General features: G+C 34.5%; 1 protein-coding gene across 8 annotated transcripts in view; it reads left to right on the top strand.

The window, feature by feature from the left end:
• The window catches only part of ATF2 (activating transcription factor 2), a 95,364-nt gene that overhangs the window by 35,069 nt on the left and 48,089 nt on the right, over window positions 1-12,206 (top strand). For all 8 annotated transcript variants that reach the window (XR_010122375.1, XM_055289803.2, XM_063645603.1 and 5 more), the window contains one exon: window positions 3,594-3,663. Coding sequence is in view for 7 of the 8 variants with exons in the window: in XM_055289803.2 (XP_055145778.1) it covers window positions 3,594-3,663 (70 nt within the window). In the remaining variant the exon portion in view is untranslated. Of the gene's footprint in view, window positions 1-3,593; window positions 3,664-12,206 lie in introns of those variants that run through there.

Genomic DNA, 12,206 nt, shown 5'->3' with positions numbered 1-12,206 from the left:
TTTTATGGACCTTTTGTGTCCTGTTTAACCTTTGCCTACTCCAAAATCATGAAGATTCTTTCATATTTTTCTTCTAGAAACTTATGCTTTGCCTTTCACTTTTAGGTCTATAGTCTGCTGTGACTTAATTTTTAGTATAATGTGAGATAGAATTCATGGGGCATTTTTTAAAGTTATGAATCCTTAATTGACATAACATTAAGGTGCTGAAAAGTCCTGTAAATTGAAGCCTACACATTCAACATTTCCCAAATTTATTTGGCTAAAAATCTTTTTTCTATGATAGCTACCATGCTTTGGGAAACATTGATCTAAAGCACTGATAAACTACTGTTGTCAAGGGAATATTACATAATTATTATTAGTTGAGTCAAGTACTCTTGCTATATAAAATTTCTAGAACCAAGTATTGAAAAGACCATCCTTTTCCCACTTAACTGCAGTAGAGCATTTGTACAAATCAGGTAGCCCTATGTGTGGTTCCATTTCTGTACTCCTTTCTGTTCCATTTCTTTATATGTTTATCATTGGACTGATACCACAGTGTCTTAATTATTGTAATTTTATAATGGGTCATGATATCTGATAATAAAAGTCCTCTAGCTTAATTACAACTCTTCATGACTGCCTTGTTTATTCATTGTCTTTTGCATTTTGCTATAAATTTTTCAGTTTCTACACATACATAAAAGCACTGGGATTTATTTTATTTATTTATTTGTTTTTTTTGAGACAGGGTCTCACTCTGTTGCCCAGGCTGGAGTGCAGTGGTACAGTCTCAGCTCACTGCAACCTCTACCTTCCCGGGTTCAAGTGATTCTCATGCCTCAGCCTCTCCCAAGTAGCTGGGACTACAGGTGTGTGCCACCACGCCCAGCTAATTTTTGAATTTTTAGTAGAGACAGGGTTTCATCATGTTGGCCAGGCTTGCCTCAAACTTCTGACCTTAAGTGATCCACCTGCCTCAGCCTCCCAGAGTGCTGGGATTACAGGCATGAGCCACCGCACCTGGCTGAAGAACAAAAGTGATACAATAATTTTGGTTTGTATCTATTTAAAGATACTGAATTCATTACTTAAAACCACCCAGAAGAGAAAGCTCCAGGCTCAGATAGCTTCACTGGTGAATTCTTGCAACATTTAAGGAAGAATTAGTACCTATCTTATGCAGATTTTTCTAGAGAATAGAAAAGAATTAATATGACCCAATTCTTATAAAGCCACTGAACTTAGATACCTGGCAAGGTTACTTCTCATGACATAGATGTAAACTTCTTAAAATATGAGCAAAAGGGAGGATTTATTTGAGAAATTCTGGTTGGTTTGTCAAACATTCAGTGTGATACACCACATTAAAACAATGAGAAAAAAATAGTATCTGAATAGATGCAGAAAAAGCATTTGATAAAGCTCAATGTCTACTTATCATTAAAACTCGCAGGAAACTAGAAGTTGGAGGAAGATTTCTTAATCTGATAAGGAGTATCTGAAAAAAATCTGCAGCATCTGCTTTCTCCCTGAGGTTTAAGTGTATTTTTAAGACTAGCATCTGCACAGTGCAATAAAGCTAAGCACAATAAAATGAGGTATGCCTGTACCAGGAATTCTTAAATGTGAGAGCGGTCTGTGAAGTCAAAAACATTTTTATAATAATACTAAAATATTTACCTTTTTAAAATTCTCATCTCACAAGGATTTGATGCCACTTTCTAGAGGATACATGATGATATCACAACAGGTTGAATACCAGAAGCACATATGAGAATTCAGCTGTGTTACTCTGTTAAGCCAGACGTTAAGGATTTGCGAAAAGTGGGAAATAATGCCTTTCTCGCTAAATTTTTTGTTTTGAAAATATATTGTTTTAAAAAATATGTTGACATGCAATGAGTTCATTGTTATTTTTAAATCATAAATTAATATTTTTAGAATTTCTCAGTTTTAATTTCTGATGTGGTCAATATTGATAGTACATAAACAAAAACGTTCTTTGGGAGCAAATAAAGAGTGTAGAGGATCCTGTTTGAGAATTGTGGGGCCATACTGTTCTCACTCATTATTTAGTAAGTTTTACTAGTGGTCAATTACAGCCAATCTTGTTTAGAATACTTTGCTCTTACTTAAAAATTTATATACCAGTATTCGTTAGTTTGTAAACATTTAAGAAGCACTAGAAGGATAATGTGTTATTTAGATAAATCTCATATCATGAGGAGATGTTCCAAATTTAGTTATAAAATAGCTTATAATGCTCACAGATTGTGTAGGTCAAAAATTTGTACAAGGTATAAGAAAATGGCTTGTCTCTGCTTTTTGTCTCTGCCTAGTACTGGCACCAGCAGCAGGCATTTGCTATTAGTAAACTGTGATTCTCAGAGTCTGCCTCAGTCTCAACTTTTCAGGACAGCAGTTTGCCCTTTGACCTCATTTCTCTGATGGATGTAAGAAGAGTTGATGATTTTCCATTTGTTTAACTTATTTCTCTTTATGAGGATAGGAATGATGACTTTCAAGTTCTTTATGTGTTGGACTAGAAACCAGAAGTCTAGACCAGTGTTTCCCCAAGTGTCATCCTTGCACCTACCAGTGCAATATCAAATTGTCCATAGGCTATTTGACAATTATAGCAATAAACATTTTGGATAAAGCAATAAAAATTTTGTTCACACTTTTCACAAATTTTGTGTATGAGATTAATAATGGTGACTTCCTGGAAACCATTTGTATTCTCAGTGATCATTGCGTACAGGCTGTAAACATGAAGCAGTGACTACTGTGAACCAGCATGGGTTTCCTAAAAATGAGATATATCAAATCTTTGACAAAAGTGTTGACGTATTACAAGGAAACAGCATAAAATGTTGACAAGACTTTTGAACTTGGACTTAGAAGATTAAGTTATGATCCTCAGTATACCACTAACAAAAAGTTGGAAATTTAGGATTTAGAAAGAGATCAGAGTTAGAGATACAGATTTTGTTATATTAATACTACCTTATCTCCTTTACTAGGAGGAGAGATTCCCTGAGGCTGGGATCCATTTCTCTTTTATTTTTGAATATCTCTGAGTCTTCTATAGTGATTCCAATATAGGAAAAGGTGTAAATTTAAGAAGGGATTTAAGAGTTTGTTTTTAGACGTGTTGATGTTTTGGTAGCATATTTAGGTAGAAATGTTTAGCCAATAGATAAAAATATTCCACTAGAATTTAGGACTGGAGATAGAAATTTTGCCACATTATTTTCATAACAGTACAGTCTGATCCTTGGAAGGCTGCATAGTATTTGCTCATTTAATTTTCTTGAATAAATGAAATGTGTTCATTTCACCATAAGTACTTTTACACTGTTGAGCAGGAAAAAGTTTGCCTGACAGAGCAGTGTTCCTAACCTTTTTCCTGTAGTGCAAAATCTGCATGTTACATGTATTTTATCTATTCTCATAATAAGAAAGAATTAAAATGTCAGAAAAGTGTTTTATTTTGCATTAAAATAGAAAAGTTAATAAGCTTAATGAAAAATCTTGAGATTTATATTTTAAATTATTCTTTATTTTAAAATATGTACTCTAAAGTGTTTTCTGTTTGATTATAGGCAATACAAGGACCTGTGGAATATGAGTGATGACAAACCCTTTCTATGCACTGCGCCTGGATGTGGCCAGGTAATAAATTACTTTAAATTATTTTGTATATTTCCACTTATTAAAACATTGATGATATAATATGTTATCACTAAAAGCATTTTCTTACAGTATTCTGTAAAATTTTAGAGTTAGGATGAAAAAAACCCAGAAAACTTTTGGCAAGAAATTCTGCTTTTTCTTCAATAGTGCAACTGAGTTTTAGAAAGTATAATCTAATACGGAGGGGGGGAGCATTATATCTTGTAATGGAAAGGTGGAAATCCTGCACAAAAGTCCAAGATATAAAAGTATAATTTGACCGTTATTGGTTGAAAATTATTGATAAACTGCCTAATTAGAAATCAGATCTATATTATGAGAATTATTTTGCTTACTGAACTTTTATGAAATTAACTGATACTTAGTTCTTAGAGTATCACTAATGTATTAATGTTGTTAAGCCTAACATCTTTAATATTGGGGATGTGGCAGCAGTTTCAGAAAGTAATATTTTAGTTTTTTTAACAGCCCACTAAATTATTAATCTATTCCTATTATACTTATCTTAAAATAACTATAGACAGTAAGGAAGAATTAAAGAATAAATGTAATGTGTAGCGAAGTTACAAAGTACTTAAATATACGGACCATAAATTGTAAGTAAGCATTATTCCTTCTCATTTATTTTCTTTAGTTGATATTTTAAATTGAAATATGATTGACCTACAATAAACTGTATATACTTAAAATGTACCATTTGATAAGTTTTAACACACGTATACTCATAAAACCATCAGCACAATCAGGATAGTGAACATACAATCACCCCAAAAGTTTCCTCATGCCTATTTATAATTCCTCTTATACCACCTACCTTTATCAATTACTGGTCTTCCTTCTGTTACTGTAGATTTGTTTGCATTTTCCAGAATTTTGTATAAATGGAATCATATAGTATGTATGTTTTTTCACTCCACATAATTTAATATTTCTCCATGTTATGTTACCAATAGTTAATTCCTTTTCATTGAGATACAATATTTCATTATCTCACAATTTATCTGTTCATCTGATGGATATTGGTTTAATTCTATTTTTTAGTTATTGATAAAGCTGATGTGAATACTTGTGTATAAGTCTTTTTATGGACACATGCTTTCATTTCTCTTGGAGGAACACATGGGAGTATAATGATGGGATTATCTGATAGATACATGTTTGACTTTTTAGGAAATTGCCAGGCTGCTTTTTTCATGTGTTTGTTGGCCATTTGTATCCCTTACATTTTGTGAAGTATCTTTTTAAATCTTTTGCTCATTTTAAAAAATTGGGTTGGCTTTTTATTATTGAGTTGTAGGAGTTCTTTATATATCCTGGACATTAGTCCTTGTCAGAGGCTTCTTTTTCTGTGGTTTGCATCTTAATTTTCGTAATAATATCTTCTGATGAACAGATGTTTCTAATTTTAATGAATCCTAATGTATTAATTTTTTTCCTCTTATGGTTGTTGCTTTCTGTGACTTCTCTGAGAAATTTTTGCTTGCCTTTAGGTTATGAAGGTATTGTCGTTTGTTTTCCTCTAAAAGCTCGCTGTTTCATTTAGATTTCTCTTTAATCTTGAATTAATTTTTGTGTATGGTGTGAGATAGGGGTTGAAGCTAACTTTTTTTTTGAGATGGAATTTCACTCTTGTTGCCCAGGCCGGAGTGCAATGGCGTGATCTCGGCTCACCACAACCTCCGCCTCCCGGGTTCGAGTGATTCTCCTGCCTTAGCCTCCCAACTAGCTTGGATTACAGGCATGCACCACCACACCTGGCTAATTTTGTATTTTTAGTAGAGATGGGGTTTCTTCATGTTGGTCAGGCTGGTCTTGAACTCCTGATCTCAGGTGATCCACCTGCCTCGGCCTCCCAAAGTGCTCAGATTATAGGCCTGAGCCACTGTGCCCAGCCAGTTGAAGCTAAGTTTTTAAAAAATATGGGTTTAGATATCCCAGCATAATTTCCTGAAAAGATTTTTCTTTCCTCATTAAACTGCTTTGGCTCCTTTAATGAAAATCAAATGATTTTGTAAGTATGGGTCTGTTTCTGGGCTTTATATTCTGTTCCATTCATCACTCTGTCAACTTTTATGCCAGTACCACACCATTTTGATTACTCTAGCTTTACAGTTAGTGTTCCAGTCAGTTAGGGTAAATTCTCCAATTTAGTCCTCATTTTTCAAGATAGTTTGGGTTAGTCTCTTAAGTTTTAGTCATTCTGGTGAGGGTGTAGTGGTATCTCATTTTAATTTTGATTTACATGATATTTAATGTTGTAGAGCAAGGTAAACATAGGAGTTATCAGGGTTAATGCTGTTTTAGATAGGTTAACCAGGGAATGTGCCTCTGCTAAGGTGACATTTGAACAAAGACCCGAAGAAAATGCAGGAGCAAACCTTGTATGTTTCTAGACTAAAGGAGCAGCAAATGTAAAAGCTCTAGGGAGGGAATGTGTATGGTGTGTTTAAGAACAGAAACGCAACTACTGTGGCTGGAGCATATAATGATCAACAGAGAGAAGGTTAAGAGAGGAGGTCAGAGGAGACAGAAAAAAAGACATATCCTATGATAAAGTGTTTGGGTTTTATTCACTGAGCAGTGAAAAGCCACTGCTGAGTGGTCACAGGGAGACAAGAGGCTGACAGCAGTCCAGGTGAGAGATGATGGTGGTTTGGATTAGGTGTTAACAGTGGACACACAGAGAGAAATAGGCTAATTTGACATATGTTTTGGAGATATATTTGCTACATATATTTTTCTGTAAAGTTAAGAGAGCTAAAAACTACAATTCTCTTTGCACCTAGAATTCTGCATATGATTTTAGGTTTCACCAACCAAATTTACTCTTTCTGGTAAATCAGATTTACTTTAACTTTTTTTTTTTCTCGAGACAGGGTCTCACTCTGTCACCCAGGCTGGAGTGCAGTAGCATAATCATGACACACTGAAGCCTCAACCTCCTGGGCTCAGGTGATCCTCCCACCTCAGCCTCCAGAGTAGCCGGGACCACAGGTGCTCGCCACCACACCTGACTAATTTTTTGCTTGGTTTTTTTTTTTTTTGGATACAGGATCTCCCAGTGTTGTCCAGGCTGTTCTCAAACTCCTGGGCTCAAGCCATCTGCCCACCTTGGCCTCCCAATGTGCTGAGATTATAGGCATGAGCCACTGCGCCTGACCCACTTTACTTTTTGGATTTGGTACTGAGTTGAATGGAATGAGAGATGGTATTACTCAAATCATCCATTTTGCTGGCTTGGAGTGAACAAACAACTTGATTCTGTAATCCCTGAATTCCAGCTAATGCAATATGTTTCTAGGGCCAGCCTTTGGACAAAGACTAGTTTTGACATGTTCTAGGTATCATTCTTGGAGACTCAAAAAAGGCCTTTCCTGATTCTCTTCTGCTTAAAATAGTTAGAATGGTTTTTGTGATTGACTTCTTACTAATACACATGCCATTTTAAATAAAAGCATTACAATTAACTTAAACAGAAGAAAAACTGATTGCTGAACATTAGAATTTGTGTATGTGTATCATAAGGAATTGTTAAAAGACCTCTCTAACATTAACTATATATGTGAAAAACATTAAGAAGTTAGGGAATTTTTTTTTAGGTTTCCTACTATTAAAGGAGTTAACATTTAAACTTTCTACCTCCACTTCCCCATCCCCTAATGTCTGATAATTACTCTTAGTTTTTTCATTGTCGAGGTTTGTAATACTTACATTTTGTCGTATCCATAATTCCCATATTGGCTTAGTTTTACTTCTGTATCACAATAGTGTAGATGGAAGGGTGAGAGCTAAGCTTTAGGGCACCTCCAGTGTTTAAAAGTCAGAAAGAGGAGGAGAATGTAGCACAGAAGATTAAGAAGTAGCAACCAGTGAGGAAAATTGAATCTTGAAAGTTAGAAAAAATATTTTGAAGTAAGAGAAACAATATAGTCATATCCTAAATAGGATAAGATGATAATTCAGTATTTACTATTGAATTTAGAGACTATGATAAGAGTAGCTTTCAATGAAGGGGCAGTAACAACAGTGTAATTGGAGTAGGTTGAAGAGAGAATGGGAAGAACCAGAAATGAAGACATTATAGGACAGTTCTTTCTTGGAGGTGTAGCTAAAGGGAAAGTGAGATATATAGCTTCAATGTAGGATTGAAGATGGTGGAACTTTTTTGTTTTGCATTTTAAGGTGGGAATATCACAGCATATTTGGCAATGCAGAAAATGGGACCATTGCAGGAATGGGGTCCTTAAATAGCTAGGAGAGGATGGGATTTAGTTTTATTTTTAAAACAAAATTGGGACCATACTGAACAGTTTTGTATTCTGTTAGTGTTTGGATGCCATTACACATATCAGCATTTTGTGTATTAATCGAAAGCATGGCTTTAAGTCACTATTGCTAGAGCATGTCCCATAATTTACTGATTCCACTATTATAAACTTTTAATTTTGGTATTATAAGCAACATTGTGATGAATATCCTTCTACATAACCCTTTGTATATGTCTCTACTTAGTTTCTTAAAATACATTTTGGAACTAGAGTAACTGGATTTAAATGTTTACACATTTCTAAGTTTCCTCATATATTTTGCCAAATTGTTTTTTAAAAGCTAAATCAATTTTTTATTCTCACTCATAATTGAATTCTCACTGATAGTGATTCTTTTAAACATTAACCATTTGATCCTGAGTATTATTTTAGAGGGACCTGTGTTTGTACCCTAAGATACTTAAAATAATCTCTTTGTAAGTATTACTGATCAAAATATAACCTGGCTACTCATCCATTTGTTAAATCTTGCTGAGAACAGAAATGGTATGGTCTGTTTTTATATTTAAATAGTATTTCCTAGGAACTACTTAGTAAGAATTGGTTTTAGAAGCATCATTTTGATGGTGACTGCTTTTCAACAAGATTGCCTTTTCACACTGTCTTTTTAAATTTCTTATTTTTTGTCACCAGTAAGCAACGACGTTATTCTGAATTTGAGTTGCAGCTTTAACACAATGGTCTTAGTTAAATTTAAGGTTTCAAATAGATATTTACAATTTAAAATCTATTTTGGTGATAATACAACTTCAGAGAGAGACCTATAGAAATGATTACAAAGAGTTTTTAACACTAGACTCGTGCTATTAAATCTTTTCTTTTTTTGTTTTTAAAGTTTTATTTTTATTTTTTATTATTATACTTTAGGTTTTAGGGTACATGTTCACAATGTGCAGGTTTGTTATGTATGTATCCATGTGCCATGTTGTTTTGCTGCACCCATTAACTCGTCATTTAGCATTAGGTATATCTCCTAATGCTGTCCCTCCCCCCTCCCCCCACCCCACAACAGTCCCCGGAGTGTGATGTTCCCCTTCCTGTGTCCATGAGTTCTCATTGTTCAATTCCCGCCTATGAGTGAGAACATGCGGTGTTTGGTTTTTTGTCCTTGCGATAGTTTACTGAGAATGATGTTTTCCAGTTTCATCCATGTCCCTACAAAGGACATGAACTCATCATTTTTTATGGCTGCATAGTATTCCATGGTGTATATGTGCCACATTTTCTTAATCCAGTCTATCGTTGTTGGACAATTGGGTTGGTTCCAAGTCTTTGCTATTGTGAATAGTGCCGCAGTAAACATACATGTGCATGTGTCTTTATAGCAGCATGATTTATAGACCGTTGGGTATATACCCAGTAATGGGATGGCTGGGTCAAATGGTATTTCTAGTTCTAGATCCCTGAGGAATCGTCACACTGACTTCCACAATGGTTGAACTAGTTTACAGTCCCACCAACAGTGTAAAAGTGTTCCTATTTCTCCACATCCTCTCCAGCACCTGTTGTTTCCTGACTTTTTAATGATGGCCATTCTAACTGGTGTGAGATGGTATCTCACTGTGGTTTTGATTTGCATTTCTCTGATGGCCAATGATGATGAGCATTTTTTCATGTGTTTTTGGGCTGCATAAATGTCTTCTTTTGAGAAGTGTCTGTTCATGTCCTTCGCCCACTTTTTGATGGGGTTGTTTGTTTTTTTCTTGTAAATTTGTTTGAGTTCATTGTAGATTCTGGATATTAGCCCTTTGTCAGATGAGTAGGTTGCAAAAATTTTCTCCCATTCTGTAGGTTGCCTGTTCACTCTGATGGTAGTTTCTTTTGCTGTGCAGAAGCTGGTTAGTTTAATTAGATCCCATGTGTCAAGTCTTTGCCCGTGCCTATGTCCTGAATGGTATTGCCTAGGTTTTCTTGTAGGATTTTAATGGTTTTAGGTCTAACATTTAAGTCTTTAATCCATCTTGAATTAATTTTTGTATAAGGTGTAAGGAAGGGATCCAGTTTCAGCTTTCTACATATGTCTAGCCAGTTTTCCCAGCACCATTTATTAAACAGGGAATCCTTTCCCCATTTCTTGTTTTTGTCAGGTAAATCTTTTCTTGTATGCCTCAGTTACTCTTAGGTATTCCACATGCCTGTGAATTTCACTTGTTTTAAAGTGATGCTCCTTGGAATTTAGTAAAAGAGACAGTGAGATAATTTGGTGAAAGATTCATTTATCTTTGTTAGTCTTCCATATAATTGGTAGTATCTTTGCTTTTGGTGTCCCTGTCATTGAAAAGTGTTTCTTTGGTAGAATGTTTACACATTATAAGCTGTTTTATAAAGGAGATAAAGATTCATTTTATATTTAGTCTAAAGTGACAGTGGAGATGTATGTGTGGGAGAGTGTGTGTGTGTGTGTGTGCGCGCGCGTGAGAGAGAGTGAATATATCAGTGTAACTTCCTGCTGTTGTTCAATGGTCCTTAAACTAGTGAAAAAAGTAGTGAAATGTGCTATTGGCCCAATGGCTTGAAAACTCATTTGTGTCTATCTAATATGTTTAAAAGGAATAATAATACCATGGATATCAGTGTATGTATTAACTATAGAACGACTGATTTTTTAGGAAGCTAATTCTGGTGACAGTGGTCAAGCCTTACTAACACAGATTTACCAGATATCAGAACTTAAATTATTATAGAAGCAACTGATTTACCTTCTTCCCATCTGACAGGTTACCCTTTCTTTTTAACCTTTTAAGAGAGATTGCTACCTGCTAGGGACCTATCAAAAAAAAAAAATTTTTTTTTTTTTTTTTCACTTTTTCTGTTGTTTATCGAGCTATATACTCAAGGTCTTAGTCTTATTTAACGAAATACTTGTGTTTCTATGTATATCTACAGCGTTTTCTTTGGGGTTGTGCTTTGAAATGCCTGGAAGAATATAATTTATGAATTCAGTATGTTGGTGTTGCTAGTAATATATATATTTTTACAAAACTTATTTTTGGAATAAACTTTAATTTGGGAAGGCAATTCATACAGATTCTGTAAAAAATTTTATCTTAGCTTGTAGCTACTTTATAAATAAATAAAGAATGCATTTCTTTCATGTTAAACTTCTGGTGACTGCCTTTTCACAAGATTGCCTTTTCACACTGTCTTTTTAAGTTTCTTGTTAAAAATAATAAATTTTCTCAGATAACTAAGGTCAAATTCATCTGTATCAAGTGCCAGTGTATTTTGTCCTTTGCAGTGTTTTTGTATTTTGAGTGTATTTTGTCGTTTGCAGTGTTGCTGTCCTTGTATATAATTAATACTGTTACAGGATCAGTAATCCCTTTGTAAATTGCATTTAGGGAAATTTGATTTGTGGATCTTATATGAGAGTTTATAAATACGTATTCCTTGCATTCTCCTTTTTAATATACATATGATCCTAAATATTTGTTAGGTTCCTTCTGGCCACTTCTTTTCACTTAGGATTGAACTTGGTGCCGTTTCATATGTTTTGTACGAACACAATGTTATTTATTCTACATGCAGTTCTTTGATTTGAATATTTGGGGTCAGACTAATCCAAGCAAAGAAAATTGGTAGAATAAAATTCCTAGGCGACAACATTCCAACTTCTTATCTATGAATTTGTTGACTTTGCAGTTTTAAAATCTGGGACCTGCACCAAAATCCATTCATTCACAAATGTTTAATGATTGCCTTCAGTGGAAAAGCCACATTATGAGGTTCTTTGGAACATAAACTAAATCTTACTTTCAGATGCTTTTAGTGTAGGATGTAAGACACATATATTTAAAACAGCAATACAAAGAAAAAGCATAAAATATTAATGTCAGTACACTCTACAGATATGTTCATTTTCTGAGAACTTTGTTATTCAGCAGTCTGTCAAAAGTACCACTGTTTCTTATTTCCCCAAAATTGGGAGAGATTCTTATAATGATAAAGTAATAGGAAAATAGTACCTGGGTGGGGAAAAGTTTGGTTGTGGTCCTACTGCCTATAGTTGGTGCCCACTAAATGTCTGAAGAGTGAAGTAGTGGAAGTGTTGTTGCATCTGAACACTCTCCTTCAGTGGTAATACAGGCAGGTTCTGAAGAGAGGTTATAAAATAATAGTTTTCTGTTGGTGTGCAAAGTAATCCAAAGACTAAGTGATAAAATGTAGCCAGATTAAATTGAAGTTGAATTCATC

The sequence above is a fragment of the Symphalangus syndactylus genome, chromosome 8 (genome assembly GCF_028878055.3).
Source record: "Symphalangus syndactylus isolate Jambi chromosome 8, NHGRI_mSymSyn1-v2.1_pri, whole genome shotgun sequence".
NCBI lineage: Eukaryota > Metazoa > Chordata > Mammalia > Primates > Hylobatidae > Symphalangus > Symphalangus syndactylus.
This window is presented reverse-complemented; position numbering and strand designations above follow the sequence as displayed.